Here is a 19897-nt window from a genome sequence, read left to right on the forward strand (position 1 = left end):
TTTTTATATTTTTCTTTTTATTTTTGAGTTTTGAAAATATTTCTGAAATAGTTTTTGTATTTCCTCATTCCACTGGATTTCCCTTCTGCCCCCTCTAGTTTAGACTTGTCTTTCATTCCCAGATTATGGCCTGTCAGCATTTTTGCTGTTGTTCAGTCGCTCTGTCGTGTCTTGACTTTTTGTGACCCTATGGACTGCAGCACACCAGGCTTCCCTGTCCATCACCAACTCTTGGAGCTTGCTCAAGCTCATATCCATTGAATCAGTGATGCCATCCAACCATCTCATCCTCTGTCATCCCCTTCTCCTCCTGCCTTCAATCTTTCCCAGCATCAGGGTCTTTTTCAGTGAATCAGGTCTTTGCATCAGTTGGGCAAACTATTCAGGATTGAATTCCTTTTGGATTGACTGGTTTGATCTCCTTGCTATCCAAGGGACTCTCAAGCGTCTTCTCTAACACCACAGCTCAAAAGCGTCAATTCTTCAGTGCTCAGCTTTCTTTATGGTCCTACTCTTACATCCACATGACTGCTGGAAAAACCATAGCTTTGACTATATGGACCTTTGTTGGCAAAGAAATGTGTCTGCTTTTTAATATGCTGTCTAGGTTGGTCATAGCTTTTCTTCCAAGGAGCAATTGTCTTTAATATCATGGCTGTAGTCACATCTGCAGTGATTTTGAAGCCCAAGAAGATAAAGTCTGTCACTGTTCCCATCGTTTCCCCATCTATTTGCCATGAAGTGTTGGGACTGGAGGCCATGATCTTCATTTTTTGAATGTTGAGTTTTAAGTCAGCTTTTTCACTGTCCTCTTTTTATCAAGCGGCTCTTTAGTTCCTCTGTTTTTTTTTTTTGCCATAAAGGTGGTGTCATCTGCATATCTGAGGTTATTGATATTTCTCCCGGCAGTCTTGATCCCAGCTTGTGCTTCATCCAGCCTGACATATCGGATGATGTAGTCTGCATATACATCACAGAATCTAGTTAAATAATCTATGACCTGTCAACCTAATTTTCCTGAAATCTCATTTGTCTAAGTACTCTTTCAAAAATCTTCAACGATATCCTACCTCATTGAGGGTGAATTTCTTTACCTAACTTTCAAGGTCTCTCTAACCTGATTGCTAAGAAAACTTACTTTCTATTTGTAATAAAAATAATCACTGACATTTGTTAAGGGTTTACTATGTGGATGGCACTTCTAAGAGTTTTACATATATTCTTTGTCTTTTGTGATAAGTACTTCTGTTATCCCATTTTTTATATATGAAAAAAGTGAGTCACAAAGAAGTAATACGCACAAGATCAGATCATGCAGCTAGGAAGTATCAGAGGCTTGAATTTAATTCAGGCTTAATAGCCAGTATTTTAAACTACTACTCTTTTATACCTGTATCTCTGTTTGAATACCACTACCTCTTTTTCATTTTTTTATCTAGTTTTGTTTTGGTTACCCTTTTTTAGGAATGCCTTTTTCTTCTTGTACACCTTCTATTCACATTTTACATGTTATTCACACATAATGCCACTCCTGCCTCTGGAACTTTCATTTATAGACACCTTCTCTGATGGTAGAGACTGTTATTGAAAGTTTTCTATATTTTAGCACCATGGTAAGTGTTTAATACATATGGTTTTGGTTTCTGGTTTCACAATATTACCTTTTGGTTCTTTTTGTTCTTCTGAAGAATTGAAAGGGAATTTATAGCTAGACTAATAGTTTGTCACATAGCCTTAACCTAAAAAGAAGAAATAAAATCCTCTTATGTGCCTTTAAATAATCATAATAACATGAATGCTTTTGGATAAATTTATATAAAAGTACTGTAGGATGGGCTACAATGTAAGGCCTAAAAGGGAGGTATTAATACAAATAAAAATTTTCTTTTAATGAAAGTCATTTTTAATAGGTGTCTGAACTCAGAACAGGAGCTGCAGAAGGACTAGCCAAGCTGATGTTCTCTGGACTTTTGGTCAGCAGCAGGATTCTTTCTCATCTTGTCTTGTTATGGTACAACCCTGTGACTGAAGAGGACATTCGACTTCGACATTGCCTCGGCGTGTTCTTCCCCATGTTTGCTTATGCAAGCAGGTATTTAGTCATATTGATAAACCAAAGTCTAGCTTGAAATTGAATCCAGGCTCCTCATGAGTCATAGTTATAGTATTTTGCTGTTAGTTTTCTTTTTCTTCAGTGGTAAATGAGAAGAATTTACCTAGATTCTATCTACCTGAATTATTTGGCTCTTTCCTAGATAAACATGTAGTATGTCTTGATAAGGTGAATTTTGCATATAATGTTTTCAAAGAATCATATGCTTTTTCTTTGGTAACATACCTTGAATTGTTTTTCAATAGGACTAACCAGGAATGTTTTGAAGAAGCCTTTCTTCCAACTCTGCAAACACTGGCCAATGCCCCTGCGTCATCTCCTCTAGCTGAAATAGATATAACTAATGTTGCTGAGTTACTTGTAGATTTGACAAGACCAAGTGGGTTAAATCCTCAGGCCAAGAATCCCCCAGATTATCAGGTGGGTGAGTATATTAGCCTATGGATGGTAAGGGTAGTAACTAGCATGCAGGTCACTGTTGTTTTGGTAAAATAATCCTTCTGATAGTTTCTTTAAAATAGAGAGGCTGCATATTGATCTTAAAATTTCTGGCGTATGTGGTAGTACATAACACTAAGAAAAGAAAAATGTCTTTTGCAACTGTGTCGGGGGACCTAGAGAGTGTTTTGTCTGAAATAATTTGAAATAATTCAGACAAAAGACAAATACTCTGTTAATTACTTATTTGTGGAATCTAAAAAATAAAAAGAATGAATATGACAAACGGATATAAAGTAGAGACTAGTGGTTATCAGAGAAGAGAGGGGAGGGATAAGACAGAGATAAGGGATTAAGAGACACAGACTACTATTTATAAAATAAACTACAAGGATATACTGTACAGCAGGGAAATGTAGCCATTACTTTAAAATAATTTGAAATGGAGTATGATCCATAAAAATACTGAATAACTGTCATGCACCTAAAACTAATATAATGTTGTAAATTAACTACATTTTAATTTAAAAAGGCCTTTTGGGAAATGGGGAGATATCATATAAAAATAAAAATGCTAACATTTTTGATACTGAACGGAAATTACCAAAAATTCTTCATTTTTACCATCCCCTCCCCACCTCGTGCTGGCTGTTACTCATTTTGAATAATGACCTGTTATGTAGGGCTCATTGAGTGCTCAATTATTGATATACCTGCTATGTTTCTGATACAAGGAAGGGGAATTCAAAGGATGAAACTCACCTGAAGCTTAGTTTTGTTTTTAATTTAGAGAAGATACAGTTAGTGCATACTCTCGCACAAATTAAATGTAAGCTGGTTTTTAACCCTTTAATATCATTTAATCAAACATTCACCATATTGAAAATTAATGTGTTATGAATTATTTCAGATGTCATTATATTAAGTTGAAGGTATTGGTCTTTTGTTTTAATTGATATTTTAGTTTTTGATATTTAGTGACTGAATACCTTATTTGAGTTACTAAGTTACATGTTATTAGAAAGAAGATTACAAAAATTAAGACAAAATATAGTAAGGGTCAGTGATATAGCTAAGTGCTTTAGCATTTTAGAAGATGGCAAGTTTCATGTGCTTTGGATGGTAAGTTAGGCATTACTAGTTTTAAATCTCGCTGAGTAAAATTTACTTAGGCCTTGTTTGGATTTGAGGAGTGGTTTGGATACAGAAAAAGACCCAGTGCAGGTGATCAAATGTAGCTAGTTTTATAAGTCATGTTGGGGAACTGTGGAAAAATCTTTACAGCTAAGGATCCTGAATAGGCCTGTTAGGGCAGAACATTAGGATAGGGAATTTGGAGTTGACTATTTGCAGGGAGTATAATGAAAGGCTTAATGGGATAATAGTCATTATTGGGAAGATTAATTTGATTGTCAGTTTCATTAGGTGTGGTGAGTTGGTAAGAGGAATAGAGAATATTAATAAAGAGAGCAGTTAAAAAATTGGTTTTAGGAAATAAATGCTTGTAGAAAGAGAATAGAAAGTAGTAGTAAAAAGTAGTAGAAATTGACATAGAAAAAAAGTTGCTGGTACAGAAGCCTAGCAGAAAGAGCTTTGAGGCGGGGGAATTGGAAGAATCCAAGATAACTCTGAGGTCCTAGGTGTGGATGACAGAAGACCTCAAGAACCTGTTGACATTAGGGTGTACTCTTATGAGCAGCATCTTGGAGGAATGAAGGAAATAGATTGGGTAGAGGAAAATTGAACTGTCATGCAGTCTTAAGGTCTCAGCTGATCTCACAGGAAGTTCCAGAATTAGGAGTGTTCTTTGCTTTGTCCAGAATTGAGATAAGGCTGGGCTGTTGTACCTGTACATCTACCAGTTACTGAATGTGGATTAACCCTTGGGGAGGAAGTGTGACCTTAAGCTTGGTTCAGTCTACATGTGGGAACTTTTAGCCTCTAAAACTCAAGGTAGCCTGGAGCGTGAATGGTTCAGTACACATTGTACCACAGCATCTACTATAAGAAGGGGAGCTTACATGGGGAGGGTTATGTTAATTTTGTTTTAGACATTTGGAAATGATATGTAGGACTGTATTACAAAGTTACCATTTCAATTTACCAGTATTTTTCTCTTGATTTGCCAGGCCTTAACAGTTCATGACAATCTGGCTATGAAAATTTGCAATGAGATCCTAACATGTCCACATTCACCAGAAGTTCGGGTCTATACGAAAGCTTTGAGTTCTTTAGAACTCAGCAGCGATCTTGCTAAAGATCTTCTGGTTGTGCTGAATGAGATTCTGGAGGTAAGTAGTTTCTAGTCACTCTTAATGTGTATATGTTTTTTTTTATCAAAGTAGAATTTACATTCTATTAAATTTATACATACATTAGTATTTGGTGCTCATTTCTTGAAGTAAATATTTCCTTCATAAATTTCATAGAATTTTTAGAATGCTTTATTAATTTTATCATTATATAGTTTTTTTAAAAGGTTAGAAAATGCTGCATTAAAAAATATGCTGCATAAAAAATGCATAAAATTTTTTTTTTTTTACAGCAAGTAAAAGATAGAACATGTCTAAGAGCTCTGGAGAAAATCAAGATTCAGATAGAAAAAGGAATTAAAGAACATAGTGACCAAGCTGTAGCAGCACAGGATGACATCACAACTATGACTGTTCTTCAGAGTGAAGATGGTAACGATATAGTAACCTGAGTATAAGATTCTCCTCCTCTAACATATAAGTGATAGATGTCAGAAATGGAAGAGTTTTTCTAATTAAATTCACTTGGGAAAGTGTATGAATATTACTGATAAGTGTTTATTGTACTTGTATAGATTTTTTATGTACATTTCTCACCATAATACCATGCCTACTATGTTCCTAAGAGTTTTGTTTGCTTATTTTCCAGTGTTCACACTTGGAACATTTACTTATGGTACATTTTCAGTAGCTGCTTTTGGGACTGATTGTCACTGACTTGGTCATATTTTATGAGGCTATTTTTAATAATTATATTATTTCCTTTAATAGAAAAGAATAAAGATGTATACATAACTCCTGTCAAGGAAGTAAAAGCAACTCGAATGAAATCCACTCAGCAAAAGACCAACAGAGGTAATAACATGGATTGTACAACTTTATAACTTTTCAGTTTTGTTATCGAATGAAATACTTTGTTTCCTTGGGTAAGTGTAAAGATTTTTCAATGTCTTGCTGCTGCTTCTGCTAAGTCGCTTCAGTCGTGTCCAACTCTGTGTGACCCAATAGACGGCAGCCCACCAGGCCCTGCCGACCCTGGGATTCTCCAGGCAAGAACACTGGAGTGGGTTGCCAGTTCCTTCTCCAATGCATGAAAGTGAAAAGTGAAAGTGAAGTCACTCAGTCGTGTCTGACTCTTCGCAACCCCATGGACTGCAGCCTACCAGGCTCCTCCGTCCATGGGATTTTCCAGGCAAGAGTACTAGAGTGGGTTGCCATTGCATATCCTTAAATTTCTTTTTGATTTGTTTCAGCTTATATTAGGTTTTACTTTGTTTCTAAAAAAGGTAATAACTGTTGCTTCAAGTGCTTTTGATTGAAAGAAGTATGATGCAAAAGATCTGTTGCAAAGGACTGTTTGAGTTAAACTAAGATTTATCAGTTGTTTGCTCTCTGTCCTTTATATGATTAAGCATTTTTGTCCCTTTTATCTTCCTAGTATTTTTCTGGGCTTCTATTTTCCTTTTATTTCATGTTTTCCCAATGTAATTTATTTTCCAAGGGATATCCAACAATAAGGGATTTGTTGGAATAAAGTAAATGTTGACTGTTTAGGGGTCACTTAGAAAAAAAATCTGAAAATCAAGGTCTTTTTAATCTTTTATTATTTTCTTATTACAAAAGCAATGCATGCTTGTTACAGAAGAATCAGAAAACACATCCAAGCAAACTAAAGAATGCTAATAATTCCATTCATGAGTCAACCATTAAAAAAATTTTTTTTGAAGCCCTTTTCTATTAAGATTTAATTATTTCTAAATGGAATCTGGCCATGATATGGTTTTGAAGCCAGTTATTTGAATGCTGATTGCTAGATATTGTTCCATATCAGTCCCATATTGTTGGATGTTTTCTTGGGGATAACTGCGTTAGAAGTTTACAAGCAAATATGTAATGTTGGAAGAAAACAAAAGTCTCAATTGAATAAGTATGGTATATAAATTTCAACCAAATGACCATACTGAATAATTTGGCTTTGATCAGACTGCTTTTAGTCAGATATACTACAAGAATTCCACCTCTTTTTTTAATAGCTCAAATTTCATTTGTATATGATATTTTATTATCATAAATGAGGATCATCACAGGCCACTTAACTTTGTAAATTTCTATCAGGTAGAATTTTTGTAACCCCCTCCAGCATATAAAGGCCTTAATTTTATTCTGAAATGTTTTAGGGCACACATTTGAATTGCCCTTGTAATTTGAATATTTTGAATATTTTCTTGTAAAATTTTAATATTTTACAAGAAACCATATCTTACTGATTGAAGTTCTATTTCTTTAGGACCTGTTTTATGGGCTTAATCGGTATTTCTAACCTTATCATTAGGTCTACATATGCCTTGTGCCATAAGGGGTACACTCTTTATGTAGCATTTTTCACATGCTTCGTTTCCCCAAATGAATTTAACAGAATTTCCCTCCGTATAACTCAGTTTCCATCTTTTCCCTTGCCTATTGTCAGAGCTTACATAAGAAATTAGTAAAATTTTAATCTTACTTGGGTTCCATTTCTCTATGGTATTGGTACTTTGTATCAAGGTGTCTGGGGACCAGGAGGGAAGGGTGGTGAAGAGGGGAAAATAAAGGGTGGGTAGTTGAGAAAATAGCTTTAAAATGAGCAATTGATAATGAGTTATATACTGTCTTTAAGGACGGAGAAAAGTGGTAGCTTCAGCTAGAACGAACAGAAGACGTCAGACTATTGAAGCTGAGGCTAACTCTGAAAGGTATGCCATGTACATCTAGAATATGTAAAGAAGCCTATCTTCATTTTTTAAAAAATTATCTAGAAGTTAAAAAAATTGTAGTTTGCTTATACTGTGAATATATAACAAGATAATCTGAAAATGTATATTTTTAGATTATCCAGGAGTATTTGACTTCCTCTGGTTTGTGTGCTTTTCCTATTGGTTGACATGACTTTTAGTACTATGTAATTATTTTTATGTTCAAATTATATTTTCATCTGTTCATCTAATTAAAAGATCACGTATGTATGACATCTCTGAATTTGAACTGGCAAACTACTGAGATTTAGATTTGGGTTCTCTACATTTATAATGATAGAATAATTCTGCCTGTAATTTGGATGGTGTTAGTGGTATAATTTATTTTTGATTTCTGCCAATAAGCCACTGTTGGAAGCTGAATGTTTACAGCTGTCTTGTGTTCATTCATTCATTCATAGGTAAAATGTATATATTTTCAGTATATAATTTTAAAGGTATATATATTTTCAGTATAAAATTTTTAAATTGAAAAAGTATCTTTTGGGGATACTTGCTGTTTAGTGTTTTAGGAATTTATTTGCCTAAATAAATAGAACTTATTTTTTTCACTACTTGAGTATCCCATAAAATTCTTGGGCAGTTGCTATGGTTCCTGTTTAATTACAGGCTTCATTATAGAAATTTAAGTTTTTGTTTTTTGCTTTATTCTGTATAATACCAGGTCAGTGTTTCTTGGTTTTGAGATTTTAGTTTTAAGCTCAATGGAATCAGGATATCAATCACACACTGATAGAATGACAGAAACAAAATTTTATTTATAAACAAACTTGTTTTAAAGCTTATATTTAAATTGGTGTATTTCAACATCTGTTTAGTGATCATGAAGTTCCAGAACCAGAATCAGAAATGAAGATGAGATTACCAAGACGAGCCAAAACAGCAGCACTAGAAAAAAGTAAACTTAACCTTGCACAATTTCTCAATGAAGATACAAGTTAGGAGAAGAAATGATGGAGGTGGAGTCCTTTGAAAAATGGCCTTTAAAATTATGTTCAGTTCTTTGCTTTAATAAAGTTACCCTTGTATGAAAATTAAAGTCTGATTCTTGCAGAAATTTCTGGTGTGCGATTCCACATTGTTTTATCCTGTATTGAATCTATAAGTGTGCTTACTGCTCCATCTGCTATCAATCAATCATGGATTTAATAAGAATCTAAGGTGGGCCTGGGAACCTGCCTTTTAACAGGTCTCCCAGGTGATCCTTATGAATTTTCATGTTTAAAATCATGGCATATGGGCAACATCTAAGTGTAATTAGCGGCTGCTTGCTTTGAGAAACTTGACTTAGCTGTGGCATATCCAACATAGATAATAACACCTCAGAACACATTTTTAAAATGACATCTTAAGGACAAATAAATACCACAAACTAGCCAGAAACAAGCTTATTTCCAGGGAAGACTAGTATGATGAACCAGAGTCCCCAGCATCCAAGTTCAAAAGTTATCATTTTTTGATCCTTACACTTTAAAATATTTTGATAATGCTACTTGTATAGGTGATTTTTTCCCCCAAAGTGTTTGCATATGAGAGCCCAAGTTTGCTTATGTTGATGGTTCCTTGGTTAGGGAGATGTTCACATATATGTATTAATGATGGGGTTTTCTGTGTTTGGGATATAACAAAATATTTATTGTGAGTGATTAAAAAATACTAGTAGGAAAAGAATGTGACAGGAAGTTCACTACATACTAATTTATGAGCACTATTTCTTCAACTGTAAATTTATTTTCTGAATAAAATTGGCACTTGGCTGACTTAAGAAACTTACTCTGTCAAATCAGTCCTCTTTCCTTGTGTTAATACCCAACAAAACGTCTTTTGCCCTCTGATAATCTAATTATTCAGAACAGAAATAACCTAACATTGGATCTATTTTAATAATTGTGCTTTTTTTAAGGTTTATTTCTGAGAGGCCATTTCTTTAAGGTGATGTTCTCTGATGAAGCTGAAGTTAAGACTGCTGTGCTTTTCTGGGCCAGATTGCTATGTTACATATGTATATATCCTTTATACAACTGAGAAATATAAAAGGAGCCCAGAAGTTACAAAGAATGCTTATTAAGCTAAAAGGAAAATGAAGATATGGTGGTGATACAAAACAGTGAAAAACAGATGATTGTTTTTCATTCTGTTGGCTGTCTTTTCCTGTGCTTCAAATTCTTTATGTAAGCCTTTTTGATAAATCCCTGTCATTTAAAAAATTATTTGGGGGGTGGGGTAGGTTGGGATAAATAAGGTCTTAAAAGGTATGCTATAAGTAAAAGTCTTTTTATAATCTCAATAAACTAAATCCCTTTTAATCCATAGCTATCCAAAGGGAAGCAGCCATATTCTTACATACTTACATGGACCACCATACCACAGCTTGCTTTCTCTGGCATGGGAAAAATAACTTTAAGCACCAAACTTTGAGTATTCTTACTATTCAAGTTTTAGACACAATCACATAAGCCAATGGTGAAGCTATGCTTTGCACTACTAAAGGAATATTATCCTCATTTTAGGACATCCCTTTACACTTTAAAATAAATGGCTAGAATACAATAAAATCAATAGATGTAAATCCATTTACCATTTTTCATTCAAAACTGATAACTTAAATCAAACAGTATTCTTATCTGCAAGAGGCACAGATATGCTGAAGAGGAAACATGCAGTTGTGCCATTGCTCTTAAAGCCCACAGACTTCATAGGTTTAAAAGTACAGAGAAATAGCTGATCAGATTCTCCCTAGGAATGAAACACTTGATGATAAACTATGATCAATTTTCTATACATATATAACTTTGAAAGAGATACTTCTACGAGATACCTTTGCCTTTTACCAATTTGCTTCGAGGTAGTTGGTATCCACCTGTTAGACAACTGTTCATGGGTCAGGTCATCAGAAGTCTTTACAGCACTAGCCTTCTAAATTTCACAATGCATTATATATTAAGACTTTGTGTACAGAAATAAAACGGGACAATTATATATTTAGGGTGTAAAAAATTCACAAAATGCCATTAAAAAGAGAAACATCAAAATCCATTTGTACTGCAAAATTTCACAATGGTCTGGCATAAAACATGTAAAAAATACAAAAAATATAATCAAAATGATTAATGATTTTATAGACAAATCACAAGACCGGAAGTATTTCAAAATCAATAAATGCTATCGGCAGAAAGAACATTGATGTACAAAATAAGGATAGTGCAAGAAGAACTGCAATCTATTTCTCTTCACTTTTGAGATTTTGGTTATGAACTGTACAGCTTGCTAGAGATGCTGCTGTCAACTTCAGATTCCATTCAATGGGATGATTAAGGCACATCTTAATGGGGCTCAGAGGGCAACTTGCTGTATTCCCATCAGACAAATTCAGTTTCTCATCAGTTTTCACTTGTAGCATGCTGGAAAAGAAAAGTGTAAAGCACTTTAGTTTTGCTTTCATTTCAAAGAAATGATCAACCTTAGAAAACTCAGTAGTTTTACTGTTTGGACCCCTAAACAGCATTTTTTTTTTTTTTAAAGCTCCTGCTGCCTTAATGAACTGAATGCAACAACATAAGTAATTGAGAGCTGACTCAGATTCCCCTGAACAAAAAATAGCATATATGGATTTCATCAGTATCCCTCAGGATATTTGACCTACTGAGCTTGGCATTCAACCCTTTTAACGTTTCCTTTAACCTATCAAGGATCGCAGACACTTTGACACAAGAAGGAATTAACCTCTGTTGAATGCCTACCATATTCTAGGCACATTCACATGCATTATCCCACATTTCATTAACAACCAAGCAAGGCTGGTATACTGTAAGCCCATAAGAGACGATAAAAGTGAGTCACAGAGTTACAGTACAAATAAAATTGAGTCGCAGGGCTGGAGCTGAAATACAGTCCTTGCTCTTTATGCCTGTCTACTAGCTCTCTGATGAGAATCTTCTCTAAAATCACAGACTTAACAGTCCAAAGGTAGCTAGCCACTCCACACGTGACGCACATGTAATCCCAAGTCTTAAGTAATAATGAAAGTCAATTCACATCTTCAGATGTGAGTCCTTATGTTTAGAAACAGCTTGATACACATTAGCTCATTTGACACGACTGATGAGTTCGACTGATGAGTTCAATTGGGCTACATCATTCCTAAGCTTTCTCTGCTACTGCTGCTAAGTCACTTCAGTTGTGTCCGACTCTGTGTGACCCCATAGATGGCAGCCCACCAGGCTCCCCTGTCCCTGGGATTCTCCAGGCAAGAACACTGGAGTGGGTTGCCATTTCCTTCTCCAATGCATGAAAGTGAAAAGTGAAAGTGAAGTCGCTCAGTCGTGTCCAACTCTTCGCGACCCCATGGACTGCAGCCTACCAGGCTCCTTCATCCATGGGATTTTCCAGGCAAGAGTACTGGAGTGGGGTGCCATTGCCTTCTCCGAAGCTTTCTCTAACTGCACGTCAATGATTCTGCCCATTAGTAAAGAGGAAGCTGAGCTGTGTAGTGTAGTGGCTTATTAGACTTGGTAAATGGCAGCAGCATACAGACTTCAGTAGCAATTTCCTGAACCCTCCTTGCAACTTCAAACAACTGACTCATTTGTCATTCCATAAACCAGAAACTTAACCTGTTAAATGGTATTTTAACAACTATCATATTTTCACTGAGTTTTCCCCACATTGTTCGTTTCACTGAATGACATTTCAATTTTTATAAATAGAAATGAAACAATGACAGCCTAAAAGACTACCAATCAAAAACAGTAAATCACTTAAAAAAAGCCATATGATTAATGACAGTAATGTTTTTCCTTCCTCCAAGGACTGCCAGTCTTCATATTTATTTGTATTTTCAAAACAAAGTTTGATGTATGCCCCTTTGAGAAACTAAAGGAAGCTATACAAACCCAATCATATTAATTGAGGTACCTTGGTAGGTATGTATATCAGGTATCAAACTCCCAAATAAGAAAACAATGGCATGGATCAACAAATCGTGGTCATAAAATTTTTTCTTTTTTTTTGCTATTTAACAAAGTATTAATCACAGAGTAATAATAACTATTGTTCTTTTCAATACTTAAGGACAATTTTTTAAAGTTACTTTTTTAGAGAGTAAACTCCAAATTTGGGAACACAAACTCTACAGGTGCACAAAACTATACAAATGCATGGGAAAAAAAATCAGTCAAGAAAAAGAACTCAATGTTAGTACCCATATACAGATTGACATGTTTAATCAATACATACCTACCAAAAAAGTAATGTTCAAAATTTGGGCACCTGTGATCTACACAATACTAAGAATAGAACACAGCCCTTACTAAGGCTTCGAGTACCATCTAGGTTCCTTATCTGATATAGACATGGCCTTACTTTGGATAAGTACCTCTCTTCTAGCTTCCTCCCCCTTTCACCAAAGTGTGTAGTGTTAAACTAAACCTTTACATTTGTCTATAGCTCCATATAGTTTTTAAAGCATGTTGATTGACTCTCATTAGATCATCAGAAACAGGCCCGAATAAAGGCAAAGGTTGCCTGCAATGATTATGTAGACAGCTCAGCCTATTTTCAATACTTCAGTAATTTCACTCACCCTAAGACAGAGCCTCTCTCCACCATCTGCATAATGGTTTACAGAAAATGTGCATTTGGAAAGTATAAAAGGAAAAAATAATTTTTTAAGTCATGGGAATCCAAATAATTATTATTTGTGTTTAATGATTAATGATTACAGATAATTCTAAAATATTTTTTTTAAATATACAACTCTAATAATTTAAACTTGTTTTACTTATTACTGGAGGTATGTGATGGTTCATTTCTGTCATATAGATAATAAACTAAGCCAGTCACATTGCAGAAAACATTTTAGCATAATCAAGACAAGTCTAAAAATATGACTTATAAAGCAGTTGCTAGATGCCAGGCATTATGCTACAAGTCTTTCTTACACTGACCTCATTCGGTTCTAACAATCATCCACTGAGGCTTAAAGAAGTAAAATGACTGACCCAAGGTCACAAAACTGAGCGAGTCTTCAGGGCCTATGATCTGTTTATGCTATCCTGCATGCTGACTCTTGGGTTGTGATTCTGTCATGATTCTCCCTTCATGTTACTACCTACTTATCTATTTCTTTAGAATACTTAATTTCCACGTCAGGTCTATAGCCATAACCTTATCCAAGAGACCTATACGTTTACAGCATGAATTTTCTTTAAAGAGGGAGCTGCTAGTCGTATCTTAGTTTCTCAGTGCGAGAATAAAATGTCAGGGCACAGACTGACATGAGAGCCACCATGAGTGTTCTCTAGGTTAAGAGTTTCAGGGAACACAATTTACCTTTTCAAAAGAAGAAAGAAGTCTAGCTATATGCATGGATAGGCAACTCTGACATAGGATTTGGAATTTGAATAGTTACTATAATGTCCCGGAAACCATCAAATTTGAACTTATTTAATGCCAGTGGGTTACTGGTTTATTTTCCTCTGGAAATTGTGTCTTCCATTGTTAATTCAGTAAAAAAAAAAAAAATTCACTGACAGTTGTTACAGCTCAGCACTATCTTTGAGTCTGGTATCTCCACAAATCTGTCCAAATAACATGAAAGGGCTGTCAATGTGCAAAACTAGAGCAGAGAACCTTCATGAAGTAGACAAGTGTATTCCTATGTTTTTGAGTAGTAAGTTATAAAAATGAAGTTACTGGTCTACTGGAATCTAAATTTAATGGTTCTTAGGTTCTAGGAGGCCAATATAGGACCTTGCCACAGAGAGAACTGTTTCAGTTCTACATAGGCCTGGCATTGTTCACCATCCAGGTCTGCTGGTATAAAGTTAAATCCTTAACAATATCTACCTGTTAGGAATATAAAAGTGTGTGCTGGTATCTGTTTTAAAGGGTTTTGCAGCTTGGTAAGGAGGTGGTGGGGGGGGGGGGGGCGGGGAGGAGGGAGTATTCATAAATTACCAGAATTAAAAGGAGTAAAAGTAAAAGGAGTAACTAAGGACAAAGGGATTACAGAGAAGGAAGAGTAATCCTAGAAATGGATTAACATTTGAAGTAGATCTTTAGGGATGAGAATTTTAGGAAATTGGGACAGAAGGATATTTTAGATCCTGAGTTCTGATCCTAAATCAAATCACTTACCTGCTAGTGTACACTCCTTAGCCTCCAAGTTTCAATTTAACTGGATAGTGAAGATAGAATACCACGTCTTAAGCGTAATATGATTGTTAAATGAGTTGATGTAAATAAAGCACCTGGTATAGGGAATGCATGTAATATGCCCGACTGGACACATAGTAAGGGGTCAATAAATGTGAATATTAGTACTAATAACAAAAATCAAAATAAAAAATTACATGTGTGGGGATAAACTATGGCAGATACATGTATAATCTGTTTTTACAATTTTTACTGTATTAGTTTCCCCAGTGATTCAGCAGTAAAGAATCTGCCTGCAATTCAGGAGACTTGGGTTCGATCCCTGGGTCAGGAAGACGCCCCTGGAGAGGGAAATGACAACCCACTTCAGTATTCTTTCCTGGAAAATTCCATGGACAGAGGAGCCTGATGGGCTACAGTCCATGGGGTCGCAAAAGACTCAGACATGACTTAGCGACTAAACAAGTAATTTGTATACAACAGGTTAATTTTGAATCTCTGGGCTTAAAGAGGATAAAATGTAAAAAAGCCATAGAATGTAGCCAGGTAAACATGGTGCACTAGTGAACCATGAGGCTTAATATGACCAAATAAATCCTTTCTCTTGTTGGAAACTGAGTGTTAGGTTGTACAGCTGTTGTATCTGTTTGTTTTTAAAAGATGTAATTTATCTGAAGAGTAAAATTTCCTTTTGGTAAGATAGTGATGAATTTAAAAGCTTTGGCAGATTGTTAAATTGGGAAATTTTAAGTCAGCCATTTTTCTGGATTTGCCCTTGGTTATTTGATATGGTTATCTGGAGGAGCAGAAGAACCAGGTGTTTAGGAGCAAGACCTTGAAAGCCAATAGTCTTAGAATAGAATCCTAGAGTTGCAACTTACTGCTACCAATTTTGGAAAAATTACATTTTCAATAAAAGATCAACACATGATACACGCAGTATGTGCTTACTTAGCACTACCACGATTAGTAAAGAGCAAATCGAAATAATCAAAAATCGAAGACATTTAGAATTTAATCATTTCACTAAGAAGTGAGATATCTACCTAAATTTTTAGCTAAATGGAATGAAGGAAACTGTAGTCAGATCAAAGGTACAAAACAAATTCTCTTCAGGATTCAATGAACAGTTTGCATTGCTATGTGATTTAGAAGTGATTCTCAGTCTTGTAGGGATCCCTGAATTTCTTAGTGAACTTGCATATTAGTACAACTGTGCCTAAAGCAGTATATTCAATAGGCATACATGATTCACATACCTTTATAAATAAACTAGAACATTTCAGTACTAAATTAATATGAAAGTCAAAGCAATTAGGAAGCTGTTTATCTAAAATAATGCCAATTAACTGTAGAAGATCATAGAACCTGGCATGATGTAAATGTTTTTTGACCCTGTTCCCATAGGCCTTCTCAGGAACTTATCAATGATCATCATCAATGGTTCCAACCCTTTTTCTTAAATATACCATCTGTGGCAGATTAACTAATGACTTCTGTTCTTCATCCATCACTGTATTCACTCTGCCTTATCTATTCGACCATGCCCTCCCATCCTGACTCACCTATGTGATGTGCACTGGCTTAATGGGATAATAGCAAACATACTATTTATAAACAGCAAACATGATGCTAGCTGAAGTTGAGAAACTAGACATTTACGTTCACTTTTACACTTCTGCTTCTGCCCTAAGAACATGCCTGGCTGGCTTGCTGGATGGCTATGAGAGACACAAGGAGCAGGGCTAAGCTGTTCCACTCGATTGCCAGCTAACCACAACACACTGGAGGGAGCCCAGCCAATATCCAAAGAACCTCCAGTCATACTTGCCAATCACTGACACATGAGTGAAATACTTAATTACTTTGAGCTAATGAGTTTTGGTGTGGTTTGTAAAATGTAGCCTTGTTGTGGCAATAGATAAATAATAGACCATCTCTTCTCTTTTGGATTCTCACTATCAGGTTTAAACAAGTGTAAGGTCTCTCATTCTTTAAAAAAAAAAAAAAAAACCATGGCTTCACTCAATCTTTCGACCAACCTAGACCGCATATTAAAAAGCAGAGACATTACTTTGCCAACATAGTCAAAGCTATGGTTTTTCCATTAGTCATATATGGGTGTGAGAGTTGGACTATAAAGAAAGCTGAGTGCTGAAGAACTGATGCTCTTGAACTGTGGTGTTGGAGAAGACTCTAGAGAGTCTCTTGGACTGCAAGGAGATCCAACTAGTCCATCCTAAAGAAAATCAGTCCTGAATATTCACTGGAAGGACTGATGCTGAAGTTGAAACTCCAATACTTTGGCTACCTGCAAAGAACTGACTCATTTGAAAAGGCCCTGATGCTGGGAAAGATTGAAGGTGGGAGGAGAAGGGGATGACAGAGGATGAGATGGCTGGATGGCATCACTGACTCAATGGACATGCTGCTGCTGCTAAGTCGCTTCAGTCATGTCCAACTTTGTGCGACCCCTTGGACTGCAGCCCACCAGGCTCTTCCATCCATGGGATTTTCCAGGCAAGAGTACTGGAGTGGGGTGACGCTGCCTTCTCCCCAATGGACATGAGTTTGAGTAAACTCCGGGAGTTGGTGATGGACAGGGAGGCCTGGTGTGCTGTAGTCCATGGGGTTGCAAAGAGTTGGACACGACTGAGTGACTGAACTGAATATTTTTAGTCATATTACTTTAATAAGCTGTCCTATACTTGTTATCACCATTTTCTATACCTCTTATTCTTTAACCTTCTCTAACCTAGCTTCCAGGCCTTTTACTCCAGGAAACCAGCACTTAACTAAAGTCACCAATGTAATAAGTCTAACAAAGGATCTTTAGTTTTTGACCTTTTGGCTTTCTAACAACATTCAACACTTTTGGCTGTTTCTTCTGCTAGAGACTGGATTGTGACCCCCTCCCTTCCCACCACCCCTCCAATCCCCCATCCTCAGATTTATATATTAAGAGATATAGGGAGTTTAGGAGTAATTAAGGTAAAATGAAGTCATAGGGTAGGGCCATAATCCAATAATCCCTTAGAAGAAATGGAGTAGGCCTCATAGTCAACAAGAGTCCTAAATGCAGTACTTGGGTGCAATCTCAAAAAAACCCAGAATGACCTCTGTTCATTTACAAGGCAAACCATTCAAATAACAGTAATCCAAGTCTATGCCCCAACATTAATGCCAAAGAAGCTGAAGTTGAATGGTTCTATGAGGACCTACAAGACTTTTTAGAATGAACACCAAAAAATGATGTCCTTTTCATCATAGGGGACTAGAATGCAAAATTAGGAAGCCAAGACATACCTGGAGTAACAGACAAATTTGGCTTTGGACTAGAAAATGAAGCAGGGCAAAGGCTAAGAGACTTTCTCCAAGAGAACGCATTGGTTATACCAAGCACCTCTTCCAAAACCACAAAAGATGACTCTACACATGGACATCACTGGATGGTCAATACTGAAATCAGATTGATTATATTATTTGCAGCTGAAGATGGAGAAGCTCTATACAGTGTGCAAAAACAAGACCGGGGGAGCTGACTGTGGCTCAGATAATGAACTCCTTATTGCCAAATTCAGACTTAAATTGAAGAAAGTAGGGAAAACCACTAGACCATTCAGGTATGACCTAAATCAAATCCCTTATGATTATACAGTAGAAGTGACAAATAGATTCGAGGGATTAGGCCTGACAGACAGAATGCCTGAAGAACTATGGATGGAGGTTTGTGACACTGTAGAGGAGGTGGTGATCAAAACCATTCCAAAGAAAAAGAAATGCAACAGTGCAAAATGGTTGTCTGAGGAGGACTTACAAATAGCTGAGAAAAGAAGTGAAAGGCAAAGGAGAGAAAGAAAGATATATCCATCTGAATGCAGAGTTCCAAAGATAAGAAAGGAGAGATAAGAAAGCCTTTCTAAGTAAACAATGCAAAGAAATAGAGGAAAACAATAGAATGGGAAAGATTAGAGATCTCTTCAAGAAAATCAGATAGCAAAGGAACATTTCATGCAAAGATGGGCACAATAAAGGACAGAAATGGTATGGACTTAACAAAAGCAGAAGATATTAAGAAGGGGTGGCAACAATATACAGAAGAACTATACAAAAAAGATCTGCTAAGTCACTTCAGTCGTGTCCGACTCTGTGCAACCCCATAGATAATCCAGATAATCACGATGGTGTGATCACTCACCTGGAGCCAAACATCCTCGAGTGCAAAGTCAAGTGGGCCTTAGGAAGCATCACTATGAACAAAGCTAGTGGAGGTGATGGAATTCCAGCTGAGTTATATCAAATCCTAAAAGATGATTCTGTGAAAGTGCTGCACTCAATATGCCAGCGAATTTGGAAAACACAGCAGTGGCCACAGGACTGGAAAAGGTTTTCATTCCAATCCCAAAGAAGGGCAATGCCAAAGAATGTTCAAACTACCGCAAAATTGCACTCATTTCACTTGCTAGTAAAGTAATGCTCAAAATTCTCCAAGCGAGGCTTCAACAATACGTGAACCGTGAATTTCCAGATGTTCAAGCTGGATTTAGAAAAGGCAGAGGAACCAGAGATCAAATTGCCAACATCCACTGGATCAAAAAAGCAAGAGAATTCCAGAAAAAATCTGCTTCACTGACTACGCTAAAATTTTTGACTGTGTGAATCACAACAAACTGTGGAAAATTCTTTAAGAGATGGAATACCAGACCACCTCACCTGCCTCTTGAGAAACCTGTATGCAGGTCAAGAAGCAACAGTTACCACCAGACATGGAACAATGGACTGGTTCCAAATTGGGAAAGGAGTACGTCAAGGCTGTATATTGTCACCCTGTTTATTTAACTTCTATGCAGAGTACATCATGTGAAATGCCAGGCTGGATGAGGCACAAGCTGGAATCAAGATTGCCAGGAGACGTTATCAATAACCTCAGGTATGTAGATGACACTACCCTTATGGCAGAAAGTGAAGAGGAACTAAAGAGTCTCTTGATGAAAGTGGAAGAGGAAAGTGAAAAAGCTGGCTTAAAACTCAACGTTGAAAAAACAAAGATCATGGCATCCTGTCCCATCACTTTATGGCAAATAGATGGGGAAACAATGACAGACTATTTTCTAGGGCTCCAAATTCACTGCAGATGGTGATGCAGC

At 36.2% G+C, this 19897-nt stretch overlaps 2 protein-coding genes across 5 annotated transcripts in view; one reads left to right on the top strand and one right to left on the bottom strand.

The window, feature by feature from the left end:
* Positions 1 to 8652, top strand: part of NCAPG (non-SMC condensin I complex subunit G) — a 101059-nt gene extending 92407 nt beyond the window's left edge. For all 4 annotated transcript variants that reach the window (XM_070791215.1, XM_019962501.2, XM_019962500.2 and 1 more), the window contains exons 15-21: positions 1911 to 2092; positions 2359 to 2533; positions 4681 to 4842; positions 5097 to 5235; positions 5575 to 5658; positions 7460 to 7535; positions 8414 to 8652. In XM_070791215.1, coding sequence (XP_070647316.1) covers positions 1911 to 2092; positions 2359 to 2533; positions 4681 to 4842; positions 5097 to 5235; positions 5575 to 5658; positions 7460 to 7535; positions 8414 to 8537 — 942 coding nt within the window. In that variant the 3' untranslated portion in view covers positions 8538 to 8652. The remainder of the gene's footprint in view (positions 1 to 1910; positions 2093 to 2358; positions 2534 to 4680; positions 4843 to 5096; positions 5236 to 5574; positions 5659 to 7459; positions 7536 to 8413) is intronic.
* Positions 8329 to 19897, bottom strand: part of LCORL (ligand dependent nuclear receptor corepressor like) — a 179136-nt gene continuing 167567 nt past the window's right edge. Inside the window, exon 7 of the mRNA XM_019962498.2 lies at positions 8329 to 10996. Within this exon, the coding sequence (XP_019818057.2) occupies positions 10816 to 10996 (181 nt within the window). The 3' untranslated portion in view covers positions 8329 to 10815. The remainder of the gene's footprint in view (positions 10997 to 19897) is intronic.

Source organism: Bos indicus, chromosome 6, assembly GCF_029378745.1.
Source record: "Bos indicus isolate NIAB-ARS_2022 breed Sahiwal x Tharparkar chromosome 6, NIAB-ARS_B.indTharparkar_mat_pri_1.0, whole genome shotgun sequence".
NCBI lineage: Eukaryota > Metazoa > Chordata > Mammalia > Artiodactyla > Bovidae > Bos > Bos indicus.